This window comes from Adelges cooleyi, unplaced genomic scaffold (assembly GCF_023614345.1).
Source record: "Adelges cooleyi isolate 19-005CV unplaced genomic scaffold, UGA_ACOO_1.1 ACOO_flye_CR_arks_rails_tigmint_CR_PRNA_247, whole genome shotgun sequence".
Classification (NCBI taxonomy): Eukaryota; Metazoa; Arthropoda; class Insecta; order Hemiptera; family Adelgidae; genus Adelges; species Adelges cooleyi.
The window spans coordinates 12,633,319-12,661,049 of NW_026095912.1; the positions used below are offsets into that span (position 1 = coordinate 12,633,319).

Below are 27,731 nucleotides of genomic sequence, written 5' to 3' on the forward strand. Positions count from 1 at the left end.
ATTTATTGATTTAAGTTGGATCGTGAATAGTTAAGATAAGTGTGTAGAGGGACTAGGGTACATAAGTAATAGAACGGCCTGAATGAATTAGAAGTTGTGCCAATAGCAGGAAAAATGAAAGCAAATAATAAATTGAAATTGTTTGAGCTAGCTGAAAAAAAGATTCGCTGCTAAAATGTATGGCTTAACCTAACATAGACATGGCTTAGTTTTGTTAAGCTGCATTTTGTTTTTTTATTGAAGATCCGAAAGTTTGTTGTATCATCTGAAAATCGAATTGCATTGATAGCACATAATTTAGTTGGATACAATATTATTCAAACTTGGCCTTATGCATTTGTCTTTCTAAAACTATGACAACAGAATCAATACCATTTTTTTTTTCAGGTTTAATTTAATAACACTGTAGAATATTATTCGATAATTTTAAGCATTTAAATATAGTTTTTATTTTTATTTGACGTTTACGGCTGCGATGACAAACGACAATGGCTCATCAATTAGCTCGACTTCTTTGCCAGAACGGAATTGGTCGACGAGTTATGTCCAGCAAAATGGGCTCAATCACAAACTGTCGAACGTGGAATCTTATTCGACTCTTTTTAGCGACGTTTCCTTGTTCAACAATTCAGAATGTGATGGGGACGATACGATAGAGTACACGTTAGCCATTATTAAACCGACAGCCACCCAATACATGTACAAGGTGGAAAACCTAATGAGGCAGAAAGAATTTGTTGTGAAAAAAGTACTAAGACACAAATAACACATAAGCCACTAATAGCACCGGAAATCCTAGAGATATCCCCCTATGGATGGATAGTAATCCATAGAGAATGCGAAATTAACTAATTCATCAATGTTATCCCGTCGAGGCACGACGATAGAGATTTGTCCAAGATTCAGGACTCCTTTGGAGGAGCACAGTAGGTTACATTTTTATTGCTTTCTTCGTCCCATTTGGGCATCTCGTAAGACTTTCGGTGTTATGGGGGACGACCACTGAACTCAAAATATGGAATGCGCATACCGGTTGAAGTATGTCCCGACCTAGGATGCAGCCATGTTGTGTATGATTAAAATGTTAGGTTAGATGATGACGACATGATGATAACACCACAGAATAACCTATTATCACCCCAGAGATTTATAATTTACTGGATTTCTAACTAGTGATAAGAATTGTAGTCGACGTCCGTCATTTTGTGGGATGTATGTTTGTATAAAATAATATATATATAATATATACATTTGTGATTTTATGTTATAAAAATAACTTAGGTATAAATGTTTAAAACATATTTTCATGTTATGAGGTTCTAATACCAACAAACTTGGCGGACAATGGTAATTTCAATAGATGGTTGGCGGCATGTACATTTAACAAAACAATCTAGTTTAATATATATATATATATATCTGCGAGTATCACAGATTAAGTAAAACCAAATATTGAACTTCAAAGTAAAACAATAGATTTTCAAATAACGATTTTTGATTGGCTTAAACTTAATGCAGTAGTGCCAAATTGTAGTGCCGAAAATATCGTACACACTATTTACAATAATAACGTAAACTGATAAGAATTACTGATAACAAGTAGTTGATTAACGATGGTAGACAATGATAACATTACAGATGTTTTAATAACATTTCGTTGACCACAAAAAAGTATTTTTTTTTTCTGTCATTTTTTGGTCACACTGACCTGGAGATTATAAAAATTTGTTTACAGTTTTCGATTTTTTTTGGAGTGCACTAACTGGTTTTACTCGATCTGTGCTACTATTACAAACCCAGTATAAAACCCGTTGGCATTACAGAATAACCCATTATTTTGTGAAAAACTCGTGTTATTCATTCGATAAATCATAGGAACAACAATAACCGTTCACAATATGGCAACCGACAATGGGCAATGCGCGTTCCATGTATTGAGTTCACGGGGGACAACTTAGTATGTAAGCATAGTAAGTTCATCCGCCGGTCGTCGGTATTTAGAAAGACGTGGTTCAACTGAGGAAAGAAGATGCGGCAGATTTTTATCACAATCACAAGTTTGAAATGCGCTATCCGCAACTGGTGGAACACTTGGCCAGCGGTCCGATCGTCGTGTACGTGTTGATGAAAACCAATTGCATCGACGAGTGGAAGAGATGCGTGGGGCCGCCCAATGTGGCTTTTGCAAGAACTTACCATCCGCTCACGTTGCGGGCAATCTACGGGCTGGACCCCGAGACATCGGCCGCGGCCAACGGTTTCCACGGTAGCGACAGCCGTCTTGCGGCGCACAAAGAAATACTGTTCTTCTTCCCGTACAGTAAGTGTACATATCCGGGACGGAACGCATAAAATAAACGGTAAAGATAACAGTAGGCACGTTGTGTTGTGCGCAGGCGACTTGGACGACACTTTGAACTTGGACGTCATGATGGATTTCATACAAAACGTGATGATGCCGGTAATAAACAAAGGGTTCGGGGAGCTGTACAAAGAGAATCCCGACGATCCTCTCAGGTGGTTTGCAAACTGGATAATGCACAACAACCCGAACAAATCGGAATCGGATGCTCGTAAATAATAATAACAACAATATGTCAGATCAAGACGAACACCGGACGTCCAAGACGTTCCACGAGTTTTTTTTAAATTCAGTAAAAATGAAAGCGGTCAAAAAGAATACCTACAACAATTGTGTTGTCTTTGGCCAAATTTAAAGAACCCACTGGTTCAAATCCTGGCCGTCCACTAAAAAATGTATGAGATTTTTTTTTATTTGATACAATCCAATTTTATAACACTCGACTTGGTTTTTAAAAACTTTATTTTAAGTACATGCAGTAATAGATATCTAAGCCAGTTCGAACTTTGTCTCAAAAAATAACGCGCAAAATCAAGGCGCTTGTCTTTATATATTATACAGAATACCACCGACAGGTGGTGGTTATTTTACCACTCAACATCTCATAGGGTTTAGTAAGAGTTTAACTTTTTTTTCATGCTATGTTTTTATACGATGTGATCTCAATTTTTCAAAAAAAATGTTTACCCCCTTCCCAACTTAGTTTTTTTTTATAGCAACTTTTGAAACATAAATGGTACCGCATAAATTTCATCAACGTTTTAAATTGAGAATAATGTAATAAAAACGTTTACAGTGATTATTATACAATAGGTATTGATTGTAATATTGTTATAATAATCCATTGACCATTTCCTGTAAAAAGAGGCGGACAGGTTTTTTTCATTTTACTTTTATCGAGCATAGGTTTTGAACTTAAGGACTGAAAAAATTAGACTGTTGGTATGTCTAGCCTGGTCTTATAACGTTTACTATTTTTTAAGGTAAAAACCAAATACACGATTAACAGCAATATTAAACTGGTATAAAATCATAAGTTGTCAGCTATTGATATTTACTAATAATTGTAATTATGCCCCGACCCCATTTTTGGGTTTTTTTTTAATTGATAGGTGACTTATATAGGTGAAAAAAAATTGTTGCTAAATTGCTCACTTTTTATGATGCAATAACAATTACCGAATTATTATTATGTGGCGCGCTATAGTTAGTAATTTGAACACAGTATAATCTTTGGTGCCAAATATGACCATGCACGTTGCTCGTTGCTAACGTGTAATTTACTTGGTTGTAATTACATTTGAATATTATAAAATATAAGATTTAATAATAAATTATAAACGTCGTTTGTTGCCCACAGAACCGAACCAATATCCGGCGAGCCTTTAGTTTTTTACACACCATACACCTAAAAAAATGTGTATTGCCATTTGACATGGACATTTTTCTTAAACATCGCCTACAATGTAAGACTACACGATAAAAGGCATGTGTAAAAAAATAAAATCGTTCAGACATTGACCCGGGACGGCAGATTATCGATTTCGGTCAATATTTTTAAGCCAATACGGTAAAAACCGCTTTTCGTTATCGCAAAGCCCGACCGAGGCAATGCGTTGTGTGTTTATCGCCCATTGATGATATCTTTGTATATATAAATATATATATAAAACCTATTGTGTGTGTGTGTGTATTAAATAATAGCCGTTAAGTGCCCACTTGGTTAGGTGCATTACAATTGGTATTCGCCACATTGGTCTCAGTTGCGATGGACAAAACTTTAGGGCGAACATTGTTGTTTTCGACGACGCTTTAAAAAGTGAAAAAAAACGGTCTACTTCAGCAAAATCAAATAGTAACGGTCGACGCCAAAACTAGGAACATTTTCCCGGCACAATACTGCTCAAAAGGCAAGTACTCGATTCAATTATTATTATTATTATTTTACTGGCTTAGGGCTGTGTGAGAATAGCCTGGGTTATAAAATATTTTCCGGTGACTACTCTTGAGTATAACAAAAATCGTTCCAGCAGTTAAAAAGTATAATATGTAGGCAAAAGAAAAATCCGCAAATCGTGAATCAGGTAGTGGTTGGTTACTGCCCAAATGCAACTATAATAAATTGTTTACCACTGTAATAAACAAATTCGGGTTAGCTTGTACCTAGATATGGATAATATTGTATAATAATATTATGCGATACGGAAAGCGAAAACGGACCTCTTTTTCAAAACTTAGATAATGCTGTTGTCTGAATCGTTATTGATTTTTGAACAAATTTTGACTCCTGGCACACATCACCGCTTTCCACCACTTACACAATATATTGTGATGTAAACTGTTCTTTAGGCTATAAAATTGTCATAATAAAATGCTAATTGATAATTTAAATTGCTTGTACACAGTAGTAAATAAATAGCTGACGGTAAATAAATCATGTAAGTAAACAGTTTTTTCTTAAAAATTTTAGTGTTTCATAAAATGTTCAATATTTCAGTGGAGGGGGAGTAAGTAGGCCCCACACAAAAAAAAAAAAGTGTTCAGACTGCATTATCTTTATAATGGTTGTAGAATATCAAAAATTGCATGTACGTTTGTTTTGCCAATAATTCACAAGCATAAATACAGAAACAGCTGTTTCGCGCACACTCGCTTTTCTCACTAATTTAAATCGATAGGTATTACTTGGGTGTTTGTATGTCTAATAATATATATCATTATACATGAACTGTTTGTACAGGTAGTCGTGACTGTAGAATTGCTGGTATTGCTGTCGAACAATGGACAAACTCAGGAAATTTCGTATGACCGCCGAAAGTCGCCAATCCAAACAAATGGACGCCAACAGTAACTGTGTTGTGAGTACACTATTGTTTACCGTACTTAAGTGGAGATCCATTTTGATCTTGACGGGCAAAAGAAATGATTTTCATTGTCCGTGGTCATGCATACAATATGGGTCCGTCCAAAATGCCTAGATCCACGTGTACACTTTTGTAGTGCTTCGATTCAGATATCCAAGTTCTAACACGGTTCGCTGTTTTCGTTTAGGTCAAAAGCAAAAAGAAAAAGCTGAACCTGACCAAAGAGCTGATCGGGGGCATGGCGCATTTCAAAAAAATAATGACGACGGGTTTGCAGAAAAAGAACAAGAAAATAAGGTAAAACTAAGTATAAAATTTAAAAAAAATCACAATACTGTTGGCAGTTTTTAGTGTTGGAAAAAAATATACATATTTTTGTAATTAAATTTAATTACTGATTACGTCGCAAGGTTATAGTTAATTTACTCACAATTTATTTTAATTTCTTGACAAAAAAGTAACTTTTTCACAACCACTTTTGTTTTTTTTTCTTCACTACAGCTTTATTATTATGATATTTAATACATTACCAAACTGAAGACTAAGAATAGAACGTTTTTTTTGCCTTGGTCATTGGAAATGTCTCCTTTGGAAAAAGTCAATATAAATCATATTTACAAATGTTGTCAATAAAGTATATTTGGCCTTGAATTAATACTATGCGCGATTCAATTACTATCAAGCTAATTTAAAATTAATATCATTACAGTTACTTGTAGGATTAAGGGTATTCAGATTTTTCAAATATTTGTTTTTTTGGAAAGGGGGATTTTTTATCAAGTATGTTTGTTTTTAAATTTGAATTAATTTCATTTTAAAAAATGTTGAATGCGTTTTGTGCAACTAAAAGCGCGTTTTCCTTAAAACTATGCTTAAACTCACTCGACGGATTTCAATTAAATTTATACAGAATATTCTAGACATGGAAAACTACTCATTAATCGAACGATTTTTTATTTTTTGAAATAATACATTTTTTTAAAGCAATAAACATGCGCTTTTTTCCTTAAAATTCATACATAAACTTTCAGAGGCCGCCATTTTACTTAATTTGAACAAAAACCATTCGATTAAGCGCTAGTATTAAACTAATCATTTTTTTTTTTTAATTAATTAAAAATAAACCACTAAGAAATACTGATGGTCATTGCTCGGCACTACTTGTAAAACAAAGCGCTCAACAACCAAGCAGATAACTTGGTTCAGACATACTTCCAGACTGGGTCCTTCATATTTTGATTTGAAATTGATGTAAAATTGTCTAGAAATATAGTAATACTATATTATAGCATAGAAAAAACTTGGAATTATATTATATTGTCAAATAAAAAAACATACAACAGTTTAAAAAAAATTATTTAAAATGCCTAATTTCTTCAACCCTCTAAACCCTTAAAATTAAAAGTTGCAATGTGTGGTTTAGTTTTCTAGATCCGACCAATGGAGAAAAGATGAAAGTGGACTGCGAGGACACTCGGATGACCAAACGGTTGTGGCACGTAAGCCTGAAAACTTTGGAGGAGCTGATCACGAGGGAGAGGCGCCACCGACAGGAGTACGCGGTCAACCTGGTCCGGCACCTGGACAGGCTGCGCGAGTTGGACAGAGCCAAAGGAGAGTACGCGGAACAGCTGAAACAGTCGTTGGCCGACGAGGACAAAGCCATCGAGGCGTTGCGCACGGACATCCGTGCGGCCAACGAAGAGTTCGACAACCGCAGACGGTGGTTCTACCGGTTCTATCTGGAAACGTTCGGCCGGTCGTCGTTGCTCGACGCCGCCAAGGCTTTCGAGGCGGCTTGCGAAGAGGCCGCGGCGGCCGCCGAAGCCTCGTCGACGGCGGTCGTGTGCGAGACGGACGCCGAAACAGCGGCGGCCGCGGCTGCGGTGTCCGACATGGCCAACAGCCTGCGCCGACGGATCCGTTCGTTGGCGGTTGATGCGTCCACAAAGCTCACCCGCGACGCCTGTCCGTCCCGGACGGAAATCGTCCAGACGGCTGCCCGGCGATTGTCCGTCGTGCCCACCGTAGCGGCGCCCATACAACCTCGGGACGGCGACAAAAACTTCCTGGCCGTATGGTACGCGGCTGTGTCGGCGCACCAGAGCAATCGAACGCTCGAGTCGACGGTGGACGCGTTAGACCACCAGACGGACGTGCTGCGAGACCGCCTATCCGACGTGACGGCTCGGCACGCGGAACTGAGTGCTAACAAATACGGCAGACAGACCGAGGCCGTCGTACTGGACGACTTCTATGCGGTCACTGAAGAGATCAACGCGCAGCAGATGAGGAGCTTGGAGTTTAGCCGCATATTCGCAGTGGACAACGATCAGCTGGCCGAGGACATGGACAAGATTCAACAGCTCAAGGACAAAATAGCCGAGTAAGCATGTTTAACAATAGTTAAAACTTGACTTGTTGTGGCGTTAGACTTGAATATGTCGAGGAATGTGTTTATCTAAAGTTTTTTTTAAAAAACAACTATATACTTATTACTTACATATATAACAACCATATTTTTTTCAAAAATCAACTTAAATTAGATACTTACATATTATGGATAAAAGAGTAGAATGTTGATATTAACTTGATCAGCAAATATCATTCACTTTAACGCACTTTGTCTCTTACAAAAAAGTAGTCCTTCAGTGGCTGCGATGTGCATCGACGTTAGTTAGCAATTAAATTTAACATTTATATTTTATAATTTCGGTTTTTTTTCTTAAATTTACCAATACTGTCACAATAAACGTGCTCTGTCTGTCTTGGCCGCAGGAAGAAAAAGACCAAAGAAAAGTTGCTCGAACAGACCGGCGGCCTGAAATGCCAGCTGGACGAGTACAAGGGTCAGTACGAGGAGCTGTTGACCAGAAAGAACCGGTTGACCGAAGATCTAATAAACGTGCAGAAGTCGCCCAGCAAACTCCTCGACCAGTCCGAATTGTCGCACTTCCAAGCGCTCAACCAGCACCGGGCTTTGCACTTGAAAGAACTGAAAAAGCAATACAACAAACTGACCAATGTAAATGACCCGGCACAGACGTAACGCCTATTATAGTATTCTTATCTACGCACTTAAACGTCTCACAGGTGTTGCGAACGTGCAATACCGTGCATTTTTATACCTAATTGATACCACGAACGCGGTAAAAGACACACACACGCACTCATACAAGTTATACAAAAATTAACCTATAAATAGATATTTTATATTATAGCCACAGATATTTGAAACAAAATTATAAACCTCTATTTTTACATGATCAATGAGCGTGGACACCGGTGTCCGTTAACAACGCGAAAGCTGACAATTATTATTTAAATATATTTTATATGACTTACCATTTTAACCTAGTATATTATATTGTATATGTGTAAACCCATAATTATAATATACTGCGACCTATACACATTAGACGTATGTGCAATATAATATAATGTAAAAACTTGTAAACAACAACATTATGTTTTCTTTAATAACGCCGAGAAGAAACTTTCTATCCGCCCTGTTCGCCTTGGCCCTTCTCGAAAACACTTGATTTTGAGTGTTAAATCCGAAATGTTTTCCATTCAATCCGATTTTCCGCACCGAGCCTAACCGCAAACTGTCCTCGAATAAGACCCCGTTGAGGTTTTAACTAAGTTTAAGGAATAAGTACACAAAAACAATTCAAACAATTTCACAGATATATATATATATATACAGGTGTCCTACAAAGACTTGACAAATGAAATAACACTTGCACTTAACTATTTTACTTTTTTTTCTTTTCCTTTTTTTGGTTTCCTTTTTTTTTTAAATTTAAGATAGCTATTTTATTCAGAATAATTTGCTGAGAATTTTGACCGAGAGACAACCAATATTAGATGAATAATTTTAAACTTAAATAAGTTTCAAATAAATTATCTAATATTCATTTGAAATTCTTAGCAAACTATTCTGAATACAATTGCTCTTGAATAAAAAAAAAATGATTTATAATAGTCAAGTACAACAAAAAACGTGGTGTTCATAGCGCAAATTAGTGTAAATTAATTTAAAAACAAAAAATATTCACCAGAACAAAAGTTTTTTCATTTGTCAGGTCTTTGAGGGACACGTAGTATAATAAACTAGATTGCCAACTATTGATAAGAAATTGAAGTCGACGTTGGCCATTTTTGTGGGATTTAGGTATGTGTGCATAAAATAATATCTATATATATATCTGTGTTTCTATGCTACCAACTTAACTTTTAATATTGTTATAAACAGTGATAACAGTTATAAACATAATATGTGATAAGCTTCTAATTCCCACAAAGATGGCGGAAAACGGAAACTTCAGAGTTCAGTGAACACTTAGCAATCTAGTTTATTATAATTTATACATATAAGGCGCCTAGAACACAAGGCAGAGTTAAGTGACATTTTATTGATTTTGAGAAAATCAAGCTCAAAGTTTACACCCATATGGTGTTTTCGTTTAGGGGTTAGGTGTATTGTTACCAGATCGCAGCAAATGATGAATAATTCACTTATTCATCTTTACCGTCAAATAAAATGGACAATAATATGTAGTTAACAATATGTAATATGTAGTTTAGCTGTGGACTTACCACAGATTTTGTAAAAATGTCACTTATACCCCTTGTGCTCTAGGAGCCTCAATTATATATCTCTGCCCCCCCCCTGAGGTCGGGCGAGATAAAATTGAATGGGTTTTACCTAATTTTTTCGTTTTTCATTTTTATTTAGTCGTGTCTTCGGGTTCTTGATCGTCAATTCAATCACCGTTCGCGCCGCTTTTGGTGTTATTGATATTATTTATTTTAAACTGTTATTGTTGTTGTGTGGTGTGTTGTGTGTGTGTTCAATAATATTAATGTACGATACCGCGTGGGTTTTTTTGCAGAAGAGAGACGCGTTAAAAACGAAACTGTACAAATATAACCAAACGGTCAAGAACACTCCCAACCGGACCAACCCGAAACCATGACCGCTCGCCGTCCATACCGTTGTCCCATTTAGATTACAATGATTATTATTATATTCTCATGTCTACCATTAATATTATGTTTAATTTTGTACTATTAATTTGTTTAAATTTTCCTATTATTTATTGTTTAATTGAACTAATATGTAAAACAATTGTTTTCTTTTTTTTTTCTCATAATTATCTGTATTAATTGATTATTGCATGTATATATAGTATTTATTTTTGACATTTATCTCTAGGGGAATAATGATTAAAAAAAAAAAAAAAATACATAATATATAATTCTATAAAAAAAAAAAGTTAAATATGTATCTAATGATATAATTACGATTTATAAATATATTTGAAAGAGATGTTTATTATTGTTTTTTTTTTTTTTTTTTAATGTGGCTAGCTATTATTAACAACAATTCTGATTCAAATTATCACGATAAATATTTAAATCCCGGTTAAATACCTTTATTATAATTAAATTATTACTGACGCTGTAAATTGAATTAACAGTAAAAAAGAAAAATTTAACAATTGCACGGTTGCATTGTTTTTATTGGTTGTACTTATAAGTATTAAATGTTATTTTCTTAATGTCCATTCCCGTTCAAATAACACAAAGAAGATAGCAGTTATGGGTATCGTTTACAAATTACAATTACTAGCAACAAAATCAAAAGTGAAGTGATTTATTTTTATCTAACTAAAGTGTGTATCTTTTTTACCTATCTAAATAAATAGTGAAATTTATCTAGATAAATACGGTCAATCTTAATCTTTTATAATATGCAAAAATATTGGTAACTATCTAGTTTGCACACAACTACAAATAAATAATTACAATGGACTAGATTTAATTTTTAATTTAAAAAATAGTCAAGTCGATTTAGTCGAATAGTTCTCAAATGACTGTTTAATAATAATTTTTATAGCATTAGATCAACTTAAAATGTAAACAATTTGATACCTATAATTGTGTATTATACATGTGAAAAGTACTGATTTAATGAAATTATTTGACATAGCCAACTTTATTTGACCGTGTTTTAAGGTATTTTCTGTCTATCTGTGGCTTATTTCAAACTACTTTTACCTACCGTGCAACAACGAAGCGATAAACTTAAGTTGACGGCTAGGTTGTGTTTACTATGAATCAAGGTATGTGTCATTGCATTTTTTGTATTATGCTAAGTATTCTATAAAAATTACTCAAAGCGAACATCGAACAAGTTGGGTTGTATACAACTGCAAACGTGTAAAACTTAAGGTAACAAATTAGGTTTAAAAAATAATGTAATATGTATAATATATATTTTCATATATTATAATTTGTATATTTAAAAATTATAATAACAACTAAGTAAAATGATTGTGTCTAATAATCCCGTTGAATTATTATATGATAATAAATTAATAGTTTTTTTGTAAATAAATACAAACACACGTTACACTTGGTGTTTTAGTTATTATTGAATTTACACGTCATAAAAAAAACATAAGTATACGTAACAATATAAATAATTGTTAATTGATATTATAGTCCGAATACAAAGTCTTTCGCTTAACCATACATAGTTATTACTTTATCCAGACTTAAAAATTTTAGTATACATATTTTGAGTATTATACATATTTCATAGAAAAGCTGCTATGGAGTATAATATTATATATTTATACAACATAAATTGAAATCACAATCACAGTAGTAATAATACAAATAATAATAATATAAAAGCGTGTTAATGAGAGCTGTTTTGGTACGGGCATACACTCTTTTTGTTTGTAATAAATTAATTATATTCGTTGCTTCGGCTGTATACCGCGAGGATACATAAATGTAAAAAAAAAAATAATAATAATAATGATAAAAGTATTTAATAACGTATCGACTAACGTAGAAATTGTATTATCAAAATAGCAATTTAGTATCAAAATTCTAGCACTAAAACGCAAAAGCGAAAAGGGTCCTGCGCCAACAGTATAATAAACTAACAAAAAAATTAATATATATGCTACGCCCGGAGACACATATTATAATATCTACATACATTGGATCTGTTCATTACAAACATAAAATAAAATTTTATAAAAATATATGTATAAATTGTAAAAAGTATTTAGTTCATTGTATGTATCGTATACCAAAGAAAAAAGTATACAGTAACGACCGTTGTATTTATCAATTTAACAAAAAATAAGTATTAATATTAATATTGCGGTTAATTCGATTTTTCATTAATAATAAAATGTTATTTTTCTCTTGACGACAATTTTTAAAATGTACACGAGTTTGGTTCTGATGAAAAGCATTTGCCATTTTTTTTAAAAATAATTACATTCAAATTATGACTTGATAGAGCTAATCGTAAACAGTACAAAATTATTATGGTTACAGTACAGAACTTATGTCGTTTGAGAAATTATCATAAAATATTATTATTATTTATCACAATTAAAGTTATCAAAGCATACTTGAGCAAAAGAAGTTATTTTTTTGTATGTTCAACACAAAGTAAATATTGTACAAGTGTTTGGCATGACACAATTTTTAAGCTCAACCAACAGAGTTTAGGATTAAATACTGTTAATTTATAATATTATATAAAAACATAAATAAAAGTTTGGAAGAAAAATGAACACTATGAATGTTGATTCGTATAAACGAATTTTAAATGCACATTAATGTTCTTCGTATAAGTGTGAATGTATAGTTGGTTTACTATATTAGTCTTTAATGATGTTTAAAAAAAAAAAAATTACTGTTGTATAGAAAATAAAAAAAGTATTACCAATTTTTACTTAAATAATTAGAATAATATAGTTTACGGTTTCGTATAAAAAAATGTTTTATACATATATAATCATAATTATTATAAACAGAAAAATGATTTCTAAAACAATGGCAACAACACATTAAAATAGTTCTCATCATTTATCATAAAATATATGAATTAACGTTACAAAATAGATTAATTACATAATAGAAAAAAATTAATATACTTGTGGTCTATACCAACTTAAATGGGTAACATTGACGTAATATTTTATGAGTTTCGATAAAATAATATATTAAAATATAAATATAATATATATATATAAAAAAAAAAGAAAACTGTAATTTTTGTTTACCAACAATAAAAATGTACGAGTGTTGAGCTCCGATTTTAGGTAAAGCGTTTCATTGTGTTTATCGATTTCCGGCGAGACGTACATACACGGTTATTCAAAAGTATACATAAAAAAAAAAAAAAGGTTTTGTGTATATCAAAAGGAACGATGTACAATAATAAGTACAGAATATACAGATTTTTTTTATTTTTATTTTTTGGCTAATAACATCATCAGATGAAGCAAAATACAGAGTTTTCTATACACAATAATCAGTCATTGCGAGTAACTTAGAATTTTCATCGAGACGATACGATCCTAAGCCCCGAGGACAACTAAATACAACTATTGGAGATAAAAAAAAAAAGCTACCATTACAGCACTCAAATAAACCTAAATAATTATTACAAAGAAACCTGTGTCTAATAAACCTAAATTATTATGATAATAAAAATATACTTGTTTTCGTTGTAAAAATGAATCAATGCTGTTAAAATGTTGTTTCATCAAATATAATATGTATATTTATATACATATGTGTACATACATATATATGTCCCTAAAAACAAAAAACAAATCATTAAATTAATACAATCTACAATACATGGACGGCAACAGCGGCGTAGCGCAAGAGTTTGAAATGGAATTTATACTTACGGCATTAGGTATTAGGTGAATTAGCTCTGCTCACAATGACTTATTTTGTATTGTATTTAATGTAATTTTTCATTTTGACATATTTGATGGCAACGTAGCAGATCTTTGATGGGCAGCATTTGAACTGTACAACTTCATGGTAGAGCGTGTTGATTCCCTATTCAATTAATATAATTTTATTATTTATATTATAATTTGAAACGACACCCCGTTAAATTTAAATTGTATTATATGTGCTACACGTTTTAAGTAATGTTGGTCATGTTAAGCGTAATTGGTGCAAAGTTCACATTAGTTTTTGTATGTGTTATTCGAAAGAAGTTATTAAATGCTATCTATCATTTACTATTTTAAGACATAATGATGACAACAAAAAATTACAACATTAGCTCAAGAGCATTAGAATAATGCTTTCAAAGCATTATTAAATAAAAACAAAATTATATTTGAGTGTTATTTGTGATTTTCTGTATTGTTAATTTGAAAAATACTTATTTGGAAGTGATTTATTTATCAGAACTATTAAATTAAAAAAAAAATTACTCAATATTTGTACAATCAAATTTTTATAGTCGTCTGTTAATAATAATTTATATATATATTAATTATACACACAATTAAATTACTATGATTTATTTACCTTGGTGAAATTTTAGATCCATCAGGATTGGTGTTGGCTTTGTAACCAAACTTTTGGATTTTTTTACTCAATCTCTGGACCCATAGTTTTTGATCGTCTCGATTAGGTGCCAATATTAGCAACTCTTTGGCCGATGTAGGATCGTTATGGAGTTTACATGGCGCAATAGCGTCTTCTTTACGCTCCAAATGTTCTTTATGTACTTTGATTCTACAGCCTAAAAAAAGAAAAAAATATACATTAGTAAATTATACATAATTTATTATATTTTATGCTTAGTTGTCCAAAAGGACTAATTTTAAATTCTGTCCGATAAGTGCGATAAATGATTAAGCATTTGTTTGGTAATGTCAAAAACAAATTTTACACTAGTGTTTATATTTTTAAAAATGTATATGCTTATAAATAGTTATGATAAAATCAATAATTTATGTACATAAAAATGTAACAGATGTCAGACAGAGTTGGACTTTGTACAAATAATTTTTTATCTCAATGAAACGACAGTTTATTAGCTTTTATTTAATAACCTATTTATTATTTGATTCTAAAAGAAGTGATTTTAAACACATTAATAATTAATATTAAATCAAAATTTAAGTAATTTCAGATAAAAAATAATGTATTTAAGTTAACATTTTATTTAGAATAAATTAAGTTACTTAAGATTCACAAATAAACAGCAATTATTTTTAATTTATTATTTATGAATATTTATTTTAAATACAATTGACAATAAATACGATATCGTTTTCTATAAATAATAAATACGCAAATCATTATTGTTCATCAAGATAATAATATTTTGGTTTGAAAATAAAATATTATTTATTATCTGTCAAAAAAAAAAAATAAAAGATTTATTTGATTTAAAGTTTGCACTACATTGATGTGAGTTTGAGTTTTATGTATTCATACAGAAAATAAGTTTATAAGAATAAAACCAAACAGAAAAAGATAAATTACGCTAAAACTATTTGACTTACTTTTGCATTCCAGTGCGGGTGGAGGTCTGAACACATTAGACAGTGGTTTAGGACACACTTCACAGTTTGTTGGCATGTGGAATGATATTTGAACAAATTCGTGTCCTTTTAACGTGATAGTACCAGGTTTTTCATCGATAGTACTGGTCACGCTTGTGCTCCTGGAAAGATGTTCTGGACCGCTTTCGTTCGGTCTTCTAGCTTCACCTTCGCCGGCATACAACAACTAAAAATGCCAAGAATAATGTCACAATGTTTATGATAATTGTTACGTATAATAATTATAATTACTTGGAATATCCTAGGAATATCTTTGGCATCAGCACGAATGACGTCACCTTGTGTTACAGACCGTACATGAAATACTTTACTGAAATTCACAAAGAATAAGAGTGATTAGTAATTTAAATACAAACAGAAACCATCCATCATTTACTTTAGGTTTATTATCAAAATGGGATCGGTATTTTGTTTGTCACTTTCAGAGTTATAGAAAAATATTTTTTTCGAAGATACAACGACGTATTGTTTTTTCCAACCGTGTCGTCTAATATTCTGTTTATTAGGAACAGACAGCCAACCTTCTAATCTAGACTCTAAAATACAACAAACAATGATTATAACAACAAAACGGATAGTAACACAACAATACTAAACTTAAATGGACATAATATACTTAAAAATGGTTTTAATTAATTATTAATAAAATAACATAACTATTAATAATAAAATTATACAAGTGAAAATACACAATATTTTAGTGATGTAACTAAACCTTTTTTTTTGGGTTCAACCCGAACTTATATAACAATCTATTTTTAAAGGGACCGGCCAAAACAATGAATAAAAAACAGCAATTTCAAAAACAACGGCGTAATAATAACAAAAACAGAATTTGCTAAAAAAGTAAAAAATTTATAAAACATTAATCAAATATGTTATCTTATTTACACTTGTACAACAAGACAACCTAAATACGTAAAATATTTATTATTTTTTTGGAGATAACAATCTTCTTCTTCTTCTTCTTCGGGCAAACGGCCGCTAGGACCATCCCGTCAAACACCCCTCCTTAGTCCGCGGCTTGGTGTTTGAGTCCTGAACGTTAGTTTTTTTTACAAGGCAGAGTCGTTAGCCCTGCGCTTAACCCCCAATTTGGAGGGCCAGTCTACTCCAACCAATTAAGATCAGAGTAGAGAGAACTGGACTAGCTAATTAAAGCCAGTCCAGTTCATAGCTCGAGGCCCCGGGTTCGCCATACCCGTCACGCTAGATTAGCGATTCCTTTTGGAGACAACAATTTTGTCATTAAATGTGGCAAAAAGTAACTTAACACTATTCATAAATTAACAGTTCATTAAAAAAATTTAATACACTTGTTATCTAGTACGTTATAAATTGCTGGTAATCACCCTAAAGAGTTATTAATTAAAATGTTTTAGAATATGGCTATTGAATTATATAGATAAATAAATAAAAATAGAGTAAGTTAAATAAAAATAACTAAAATTATACAATTGGCCTAATCTAAAAAATGTTACGCAAAAAAAATTCTATTCGAGTTAATAAGTCGCCGTTATTACTTTCGCAATTGGATTTGGCGTAAATCCAATCGAGTGGTTATATTAATTTAATGTAGAGACTTTCTAAGGAGGGTATTTGATAAATAATTAATAACTAAAAATTCCCTGTGATTAATCTGTGTGAGTATCAAGTTCACTACATCACTACAATATTACTGATATCTAAATCCAGTACTGTCTCCAGTATTTGTGTCAAGTATTAATAATGAAATAAAACCTTGTGTGTATATGTCTATATCATCGTTATCTGCACTGCTTAATGACGCCGTTTCGCTACCCAGCGTAGTGAGTTTTCCTTGAAGTTGTTCAATTTCTGAATCTTTGGAATCCAACTCCATTTGAAGTCTTAATATACTAGCATTTTCCTCGACTACCTGCGACTGTAGTTCTTGGAGTTCTTTTTGCCATTTTGTAACCTCTTGGTTGTATTTTTCACGTTCCTAAAATACAACGAAATAAAATAACATACATCGTAAAACAAATAGTAACTATATTTCTGTCGTCTTGGTCGAATAACCTTCAAATAATATAAATACATATACTAAAAATAACGCATACTTGGGTAAGCTCCTGTTGTAGTTTTCTACATTCTTTCTCTTTTCTGCGCAGATCGGCTGATGACACTTTACTCTTTGTTTTGGTCGTATTGTCTTTTCTATTCATAATTTCAGCTAGTTTATTCACAGCCTGAGCTTTTAACAGTTGCTCTTGTTTCAATTGCTTACGAAGTTTTTCGAGTTCTTCACTAAAACTCTTTTTACTCTCTACAAGATTGGTACAGAATTAAAACATTAGCAGTAGATAAATATTTGACCGATTTAAAAGTGTTACCTTCTTGAATTACGCCCAATTGATTTTTTAAATCGTCGTTGTCTTTAATTAATTGTTCCATTTTTTTCTTCAATTCGTTTTCAACTTCTCTTAGCTAAAAACAAAAGTAATTTTTAATGTCTTGTCTTCTTGTCATAACAACAAAAAGGTATATAATTATATTTTCCCTCAACATGAAATTATAAACTGATATGTAATTACGTTGTTAAGAGTAAATTCTTTAGATTCCAAATCGTTACGGTGTCTGCTTTGGCTGTCCCTCAGTTCAAGTTCTCTCATTGTTTTTTCTTTTTCGAGATCAGCTATAGTTTCTTCAGCAATAGATCTCGCTAGCGCTTCGCTGTCAGCTCTAGCCAAGGCTATTTGTAGTTGATGGGCTAAGGATCCACGTTCTTCTTCTAGCTCAGCTGCGCCCTTTCCTCTATCTTCGACTTCTTCACGAAGTTCGGCCGCTTGAGTTTTATATAATGTCTGGAATACAGATATATCTCAATTAATAACGTCAATGATAACAAACTGCATGTTTTTATGTGCTATCAATACTAAACTTCCACTGGCAATAACTCTTATACTATACTATATATATTAGTGTATAGTATTACAACAGTTCAACTAAAATGAAATCACTTACCGAGAAGTATTGTTCAGCTTCCAGTTGGTCTTGTAACTCTCTCATTTGCAAGTCCACTACAGAGTGCTCAGTTTTAAGTTTATGCAATTCTTCTTCAATAGCCCGTTTGTTTTCTCTTAGCAAAGTGACTTCACGTGACAATTGTGCTTCTCTAGCTCGTAGTTGTGTTGCTTCCGATAAATGAGCTCCTAACTCACTTTGTAAAGCAGACTTTTTTGTCATTTCTTGTTCAATTTGAGCATGTAAAGCTTTACTCTGCAATTTTAAGAGCGCACAATTAAACACTTTAATCATGATTTTATATTTATTGTTATTCAATTTTTAGAATATAATTTTTTTTATTCACAGTTAAAACTCATATTTAAATGTAGATAATAGTCTCAAATTAAATAATTAAATTTTAAGTTGTTTTAAAAAAATTGTAATATGCAATATTTAGAATGAAATTAGCTTATCAAGTTAAAGAAGTCATGACTCAAGTAAATTCTCCTTTATTTAGTTATAAAGTAAACTGTATTTAAAAAAAGAGCCTATCAAATTAAAATAAGTACTCTTAGTAAATATTAGTTTTAAGAATTTCTCAGACTAAACTTGTTATGTCTGAATTTAAAATATAATGGAAAAATAGTTGAGTAAAATTAGTAAAACATATTTAATAGCTATTTTTATAACGCATTGATTTGAATAATTAGCAAAATTAATTTTTAATACCTTTTCAACTTCTTGACGATGTTCACCTTCGAGTTTCTGAAGTCTTTGTTGTATCTGACGGTAGTCAACAGACAACATTGATATTTGTCTTTCTTTTTCTTGCGTCAGGAAATCAGCCTTTTGTCGAGCACTTTTTTCCTCGCTCAATTTAGTTTGTAGTGCTAAAATAAAAAATTAAAACCATTAATTGATACCAATAAAATATTTTATTTTGTTTTTATAAGATACTTCAACACATTTACCTTTAAATATATAGTCCATTTTAACTATGCGTGAAATTAAATAGAAATGTATTTAATGTAATAGAATAAAATAATTATTTTAACTATTTTATTTATTAAACAAACATTTGTATTATTTAAAAATTTATTTTTTATCTTATTTTGTTAATTAAATTTTTTTTTATAGAACAACTAAACATTTTCGAAACTTTACCTTTTACGATTTCAAGATTAGCCTGTTCGTTGTTCACCAAACGACTTTTTTCCGTTTCTTCGTGTGCTCTTACTTCTTGCTGATACCTAGACTGGGCAGTTTTGAGTTCTAATACTAAAGAAGCACATTCTTTTTCCAGTTCGGATGTTCTTTCTCCAAGTTGTCTGTTATCTTCACTAAGTTTTTGTTCTCTGACTTTTGAACGCATGAGATCTGCTTGACAAGCTTGTAACCGTCCTAAAAACAATGTATAATTAATATGGTTATTTATTAAACTTTTTTATTTTAGTTTAAGCGGCTCATTAATGACATACCTTCAAGCTCTAACTGCAAGTCGCGTAAAGAACTTCTCTCTTGAGACAATTGACCTTGTAAAGTGGCTAATTCCTCATGCAAAGTATCACGATTAATCTGCAAAGTAGTCAGCATTGTTTGTAGCTCGGCCGCCATGCGCTCGTTGGCCGCTTTAGCCACGCCCAGTTCAGCAGCTTGTTTACGAAGCTTTGTACAGGTGTCAGTCTCTGTCTTTAACTTTTCGTGCAGTTCTAACATCTAGATTTAAACACAAAAGTACTTTTTAAATTACACAATAATACTAATTATAATTTATAACTAATAAGTTAGATTTTAATTAGATAGGTTATATGGATGAATTTTTTTATTTACAAAAGATGTATAAAAGCAAAATTGGAAATAAAAAAAAGGTTGATTTTGTTATAGCACTCATACCTGTTTTTCCAAAGAATTAATTTTGTCGTTATGTTGCTGATTATTGTTCATCTCCTTTGTTCTTTTATTTTGTTCTTCATCAAGTTTACGTTTTATTTCTTGCAATGTCGCTTCAGTCTTTCTACGCATTTCACATTCACTGTCAGCTTTTCGTTGTGCCTAAAGATTAGATTAGTTAATTGTACAGAAGCGTTTATTTGAAATATTACAACAATATGTATAGTTGTAAAATACTATAAATAACATTTAAAAGTATTTCAAATTGTATCAACTTATTTTATTTTTATTACTTACGTCTCTCAGATCTTTATGGAGATTAGCGATGGAAGTATTTAATGCCGATGACTTTTGTTTCAACATCAGTTCTCTGTTAGCACCATCTTGCAATTGTTCTAAAAGTTTACTATTCTGTTCTTTTACAACTGACAATTCTTTTCTTTCGTTATCCAATTCCCTTTTAAGTGTACCAATGTGGGTAGCTTCTTTCTGTAAGAACAAATATTAAAATTAACAATTAAACATTATAGCTGTAGTTTTTTTTTAAATTATTACTATTTGTAGTAGTTTCTCTAAAATTTATATGAAATTGATATTAAAAGTATAAAGCTTTTCAGGTAAACGAGAAAGTTAGAATATTCAACCTCTACTGAGCAACTTAAGTGAAGACAGTTATAAGCTTTAGATTTTTTTTATAATAAATAACACCTAATACCTACTTAAAACAAATTTTAATAAATTATCGTACCATATAAAAGTAATTATAAATAATAAACCAAAAAAAGATTACTTACACTACAATCCACCTTTTTATTATATTATACATAATATATGCAGCACATGGAAAAAAATAAAATGGAGAATTATGTTAGTATAAGATTAAAGCAATTAGGTAGAATAGCTAGGATCATGGATGTTGATAGTAGACGTATTTCTATACTCTTAAGCGGATACGAAAATATATATTTGTACTCCACTAACATCAACATCCAAAAATCCCAATAAGCTGAAGTAAAATATTAAAAATTGTACTTTAATAACAATGCCTACTATTGCTATAATACTATTCAATACGAATAAACAAGTACTTACAGTGTCTGGTAAACATTGACCATTAACGGTGTTGTTTCCCAATAATCTAAAATAAAATAATTAACAATCAATTTATTTGAGAGTTTCTTTAGTGTTAACAAAGTAATTCGGTTTACATACTGGTAATCTCTAGAGTAAGTGAAACCGACAAAAGGTAAATGATTTCCAGCAAAAGCCTTAGGAACTGGGAAATTTTCTTCGGGACCGTCGTCTTTTTCCACGTCGTCAAAATTACTTGTATCGTCATCGCTGTTTAATTCAGGCACAACAGGAGGTACACCTAGCAAAGGTAAAAAATTTACAATTTTAAATCGAGTTATCTTACACAAAATACTTACAATCTCTTAAATTATCAAACGTCCATTGATCGTTTTTGAAAAATGGATGTTCTTTAATTTCTCCGATTCCATTTCTCCCGAGTCGCTTTTTCCTAAAACCCATAATTAGTTAATGTAATGGTAATTTTAAAACAAAAAAGCGAGCAACAAAATACTTACCTATTAGTAAGAAAAGCGTAAATCAAAGATTTAGCATTTGAAGATATTTCAATGTCCGATGGAAAACTTAATGAGTTTTTATGGTCCATTATTTTACTATACGTTCCAACTAATGAATCGGCATAGAACGGCGTATCTCCTATCAGCATTTCGTATACAAACACGCCAACCGACCACCAGTCACATTCTCTGCCATAAATGCCGTGTTCTCCCGTTCCAGTTCCGCCTTGAGATTCTAACACTTCAGGGGAAATGTAATCCGGTGTTCCCACCGCTGTATCTGATCTTACCATACCGTCCTAGAAATATGAGAATGTTTTCTTACTTAAAAAAAAAAAATACTAAAATATGTAGTTTTAACACCGACAATTTAAACAATTTAAAGACTAATTATAACAGTTACAAAATATGGTTTTTTATAAATATTTTTTTACCGGTCCCATCCTCATGCATGTTCCGAAATCGGCCAATTTCAGATGACCGAATTTATCCAGGAGCATATTATCTGGTTTTACATCTCTGTAATAGAATTGTTTTATTATTATACGTGTACGATTTTACTTAAAATATATTACACATACCTATGTACAAATCCCATTGAGTGAATTGCGTCAAGCGCTAAAACCACTTCAGCACAATAGAATTTTGCCCACTTTTCAGGAACATCATAGTTTGACATTAAATTTACAAGATCACCGCCTAGAAAACAAATTAATTATTTATATTATTATTATACAATAGTTTATATTGAAATACCATAATAAGAGTGATTACAGAATTAAGGGAAATATTTTTTAAATTATTTTGAAGAAAAAACAAAATAGTTTTAGAAAAATTATAATGTATCAATATAAAATTATTAACCCAACAAGAACAAACTAAAAAAAAAAAAAATGATTCACACCTGGCATATAGTCCATAACCATATACAAATATTTATGATCTTGAAAAGCAAAGTGAAGTTGAACAATCCATTCGGAATTGGCATGAGCCATAATATCACGCTCTTCCCAAAAAAATGCTGAATCTGATCGTTTTATCTGAAGTTATAACACAATAACAAATAATTAGTTTAATTTCAATAGTTTAAAACAAATATTAACATTAAATCATACCATTTCAAATTTACTCAATAGTTTCATGGCATAAACTTTGTGGTTGGATTTATGTCGCACCTGAAATATTGTTTTGTTCATAAGTACATAATCATATTTTCATTTTAGTAGTAGTAACTCAGTTTTTAAGAATTATACATATACATTTAACATAATGTGTATTAAGACATTAAATATGTTCAGTAAATTACTGAAACCTTTCATTGGTTATTTTAATATTTTACCATTGGATTGAAGAACCAAAAGAAAGTAAATATATTCTACTTTATTTGTTAACAATTTCAGCAAATAATGTGAAAGAGTCGTGTTTACTATTGTCTTATTTGTTTATTTATTAACAATCATCAAAATATAGGTAATTTAGTTATTTAAATATTTACTTACCAGTTGGACTTCACCAAACGCTCCTCGTCCAATAACTTTAATGAGATTGAAATCATCAGGTTTCATACGTAATTGACATATGTCAGATGCGAATTGATCATCTAAAGACAAGTTTAATTATTTATAAAAATCAATTAAATACATTTATATGCATTTTTAATTTAATTATTGACCTATCACATAAAAATAATGATGTGTAAAAAAATATTATATATATTTTTTTATAATCTATAATAATTTGAATAAACTATAATTTGACATTTATTTAGATTTTATAAACATTACTTACATCTATGCATAAAAGCTTCAACATTTTTCATACGTTTGACAGCAGGATTTTCACAATCTGCTACTAATGCTTGCACAGTGTCCTAAAACAAACAATAACATTTATAATTAAAAAATAGTCCATGTTGCTTTTAATAAGATTTCATTTATTTTCTAAAAATATTATCAATTTTATAACTTAATATTTTTTTAATCAAAAACAGAATTACAAATGATTATTATTTATTAGTTATAAATGTTATTACTATGAATATTTTGTATGCGAGATAACTTCCTAATCTAACCTACACAAGAACACATGTTAACATATAGGTATTACTCGTTGTTTATAAAATGAAAAAACATTTAAACTGAAATAAATTCTTTGTAAGGTGGTCAGAAAATTAATAATGGTTATTAAATGACTTATAATAGTTCAGTAACACTTAAATTGAGGAAAACAGTGTAGAATAAAAGCAATATTGGCGCTTGAATATGCTTTTTGCAAATGTGTAATATAAACACTGATGGTAATGAAAAAAACAAAATATATCCATCAAAGAATTGGCGAGAGTTCAACCGTTTACGTTTACGCCTAATCACTCAACTATAATCCAAATACGTACAAATTAGTGCTTTTACAGTGCCTGCTAAAAACAATGTTACTACTATTGACAGACCATTAATAAATATTATTAAACGTTTTTGATGATAATCAGTAAAACTTTTAAAATATTGGACATGATTTGAAAATATTTTATGTTATATTAATTATAAAAATGTGCAAAAATTCATTTATTAGTGATCATTGTAATTTATAGTAAACTCAATTAATGAAATCAATAATCTAATTTTTTTTTATATCAATTGAATAATAATTAAAGCTAAGAAATATATTTGTTTTAAAAAACTATTAATGCAATATAATTGGATTTTTCTTTGAACTATTATTGATAGTTTCCTTACCAAAGTTTATATTCTGGAAATATAAACTGGGAAAAGTAGAAAAACAAAATAATAGCTGGGTTTTATATAAACTATTTTGTTTAAATATTCCAATAAAAACTATACTAATAGAATGTATCTAATTAGTTAAATAAAATAATGAGTACAAAATGTTGGCTACAAATATAAACATATACTAGGTAGTAAAAAAAATCAAATACATGAGAATTTAATGACAAACAATTACAAGTAAATTTTACATAAACACATTGAAACTTTATTTACACTATTATGTATCTTGGAATAAACAAATGTTGTTTTAGAAGAAGTTTGAAATTATAATATTCATACAGAATTTAATCACAAAATGATAATGTTTTATTATTTTTATTTTATACCAATGCATTTAAATAATGTTACTGAACACATCTATTTCCTGGCCACACCCAGGCGTATTTAACGCTCAAGTTTGTTAAACATGTTCTTTCAGCTGTACTTAAGCATATAAATATCTTACCAATAAAGAGTCTACGTTGGACACGCTTCTTGGATCTTTGATCTTCTTCTCGAGAAGTAGCAATCTCCTCTTTCTATCGTCTTCTTTGAGGGCGTCCATTTCTCTCATTCCTAAACAAATAACAATACAAGTCGCATTGTAAATAAATTTACTCCCGAAGAAATACTTTGAACATACACACACACACAAGGGAGTCGGCGTAACTTTGATTTTTCAACGCGCTCCAAGCGCCGTTTTGTTAACGTACGCACTTGTCAAAAAACCAAAAGCACCGATCGTTCGTACCAGGTACATGCAAAACCTACCTTCAAGTACTGTGCACGTAACTGTTCGGACGACAGGAACAAAAGTGTCGCTGGCAATTCGACGGACTCAGTGTCCAAAGTCAGCTGTGCGGAACGTACCCACTGCGTAGCGCATAACGTTGGTTTAGCGGACACGGTCGGAATTCTGCGGACACCATATATGGCATATCCGTCGTCGTTAGCGGTCGATCAACAAACACACAGGCTGCGACACGCAGACGGACCGCACGGGATGGACATGACGGCGATTCGGCGAGCACAGCAAAACAACGGTCGAGCGACAAGTATATATTATTGTAATATTGACAATATAATATTACTGTAACAAATAACGACGACGGTTGTGGCGGTCGAGTGCAAGACAACAGCTTACAACGTACAACCGTCGGGGGTAACTCGGAGTGCGTAAACGCGTCGGACCGAACGCGATAAGGATAAAACAAAATAATATAATTCCTATAAAATAAAATGGGTGATAAATAAAATTACGGTAAAAAAAAAAATCAACCGAACAGCCGTCGAAGGGTCTGGGAAGTGGTCGTCGAGAGCTGCTGAGTTCTGCTGCTGTGCGAAAAGTGAAAAGCGGCGTGATAACGAGACACCAAGACGTGATAACGTTATACGCGTTACCCCAATCGGAACATACACATATTATGTATACATATATACTGTGTGTGTGTATATGTATTACCGATATTGTTTTGAACCATTAGCGGTCACGATAATAATGGTAAAAAAAAAAAAAATTAAATTAAAAAAAAACTCGGCAGGGCGAGACGGGCCGCGGACGACGTCTTGTGTGCAGCAATATTGTTGTACCGCGATGACGGTGCGGGGCGACGGCCCAAGATGATGATAAGCCGAACGGCCGCCGAACTTCGGTACCGAACAACGTCCACAGATGGCGTCACGCAATCGTTTTTCACCATCGACGACGGACAATATAATAATATTATTATTATTCACCTGCAACAATAATAATAATAATAATAACGAAAATTGTACTAATAATATTATTGTTGTTAGGAGGACGTATACGGCATTGAGCGGTCGGCACGATCGAAGATGATTTAGGGCACGATTTCCGGACGTGGCGTTTTAACGCGTTTATGCCGGCTATATGTTTGTGTTGAATTCTCAATGTTGTAAGCTGTTGTGCAAAATAATTTTAGAAAGTCTATTATAATAATATATAAGATAGTACCTACTATTGAAATAGTCGAATGCATCACCCGAGTACAAACAAAATAAGCCATCCAAAAATGTGTTTTGTTTAAATTCTCAGATTGATTGATGATTTCACTGTTGATTCAAACACACATATGGAAATTTATGAACAGGACGAATGTGATATTTTCCTATTGTTTTTTTAAAGAGCAGTTAAAAGTCTTTGGCAAATATCCAGGGATTCAAATTTAAAGGATATTTTTAAAACTTTTTATCCTTAAAAGTTTTTTTTTTTTTGTTACACGTTTTAAGAAACCAACATTTTTTAATGAAAACACAGTTAAACATAAGTAGCCAATGACCTCGAATCTGATTCAAAATCGGACCATTCTGTGTAGTCGAAATTATGTCTGGCTTTTTTGTCTAAAATAAACCAAAATGGTTTTAACACATAGAACAAATTGTTTCAATTAAAAATAATACCTTAAAGCTTGTCCAAATTAGCCGGCAAAATTAATTGACACGTCGAAATTTATTAAACATATTTTTTATTAAATATTGCCTATACAAAACTCCTTAAAAACAGACCGCATGCAATCCCCTTAACCTTCAAGTTAAGATTTTATAATAAATTGCCTATACTTTACTCTTTAAAAATGGGCAAAGTGATGTCCTCTTATGGAGCAAAATACGGTTTCCTGGAAAATATCCAGGGATTCCAATTTATAGATATTTTAAAAGCTTTTTTTCTCAACGTTTTTTTTTTATTACACAATTTAAAAACCGTGTTTTAATAATTATAGAATGTTTACATAACTAAGTGTATTTGATTTTAATTAACAACACAATAAAACGTTTTTAAAATGTCTATTTTTCACTTGGAATGAACTGCTATACTATATACTTCTTAGTTCTTACCTAAAACATATTATACT

The 27,731-nt window shown here is 31.4% G+C and overlaps 3 protein-coding genes across 5 annotated transcripts; 2 read left to right on the forward strand and 1 right to left on the reverse strand.

The window, feature by feature from the left end:
• Positions 1 to 2,064: 2,064 nt before the first annotated feature.
• LOC126837193 (nucleoside diphosphate kinase homolog 5-like) lies at positions 2,065 to 2,581 on the forward strand. The gene is made up of 2 exons (XM_050571017.1): positions 2,065 to 2,320; positions 2,397 to 2,581. The coding sequence occupies exons 1-2, from the start codon at positions 2,065 to 2,067 to the stop codon at positions 2,579 to 2,581; spliced, it is 441 nt and encodes a 146-aa protein (XP_050426974.1).
• Positions 2,582 to 4,070: 1,489 nt separating this feature from the next.
• On the forward strand, positions 4,071 to 10,453 carry LOC126836523 (uncharacterized). Its single transcript, XM_050570021.1, has 6 exons — positions 4,071 to 4,276; positions 5,107 to 5,220; positions 5,414 to 5,523; positions 6,650 to 7,612; positions 8,005 to 8,251; positions 10,125 to 10,453. The coding sequence occupies exons 2-6, from the start codon at positions 5,143 to 5,145 to the stop codon at positions 10,206 to 10,208; spliced, it is 1,482 nt and encodes a 493-aa protein (XP_050425978.1). The 5' UTR covers positions 4,071 to 4,276; positions 5,107 to 5,142; the 3' UTR covers positions 10,209 to 10,453.
• A 1,141-nt stretch (positions 10,454 to 11,594) lies between these two features.
• LOC126836519 (rho-associated protein kinase 2) lies at positions 11,595 to 26,337 on the reverse strand. 3 transcript variants are annotated; one of them, XM_050570016.1, is made up of 28 exons: positions 25,502 to 25,582; positions 25,325 to 25,434; positions 23,885 to 23,966; positions 23,596 to 23,696; positions 23,212 to 23,271; positions 23,001 to 23,136; positions 22,678 to 22,795; positions 22,531 to 22,615; positions 22,097 to 22,395; positions 21,938 to 22,029; positions 21,720 to 21,879; positions 21,600 to 21,645; positions 20,805 to 20,996; positions 20,511 to 20,669; positions 20,096 to 20,333; positions 19,782 to 20,018; positions 19,347 to 19,507; positions 18,636 to 18,890; positions 18,206 to 18,475; positions 18,005 to 18,098; positions 17,732 to 17,937; positions 17,391 to 17,613; positions 16,027 to 16,186; positions 15,882 to 15,960; positions 15,591 to 15,816; positions 14,605 to 14,821; positions 13,965 to 14,121; positions 11,595 to 13,866 (listed from the first exon to the last, which is right to left on the reverse strand). In XM_050570016.1, the coding sequence occupies exons 2-27, from the start codon at positions 25,430 to 25,432 to the stop codon at positions 14,034 to 14,036; spliced, it is 4,092 nt and encodes a 1,363-aa protein (XP_050425973.1). In that variant the 5' UTR covers positions 25,433 to 25,434; positions 25,502 to 25,582; the 3' UTR covers positions 11,595 to 13,866; positions 13,965 to 14,033. The 3 variants fall into 3 exon arrangements, with proteins under 3 accessions (XP_050425973.1, XP_050425972.1, XP_050425974.1); XM_050570015.1 differs by lacking the exon at positions 25,502 to 25,582 and adding an exon at positions 25,630 to 26,336 and having other exon boundaries at positions 11,596 to 13,866; XM_050570017.1 differs by lacking the exons at positions 11,595 to 13,866; positions 13,965 to 14,121; positions 25,502 to 25,582 and adding an exon at positions 25,630 to 26,337 and having other exon boundaries at positions 14,601 to 14,821.
• Positions 26,338 to 27,731: the final 1,394 nt, after the last annotated feature.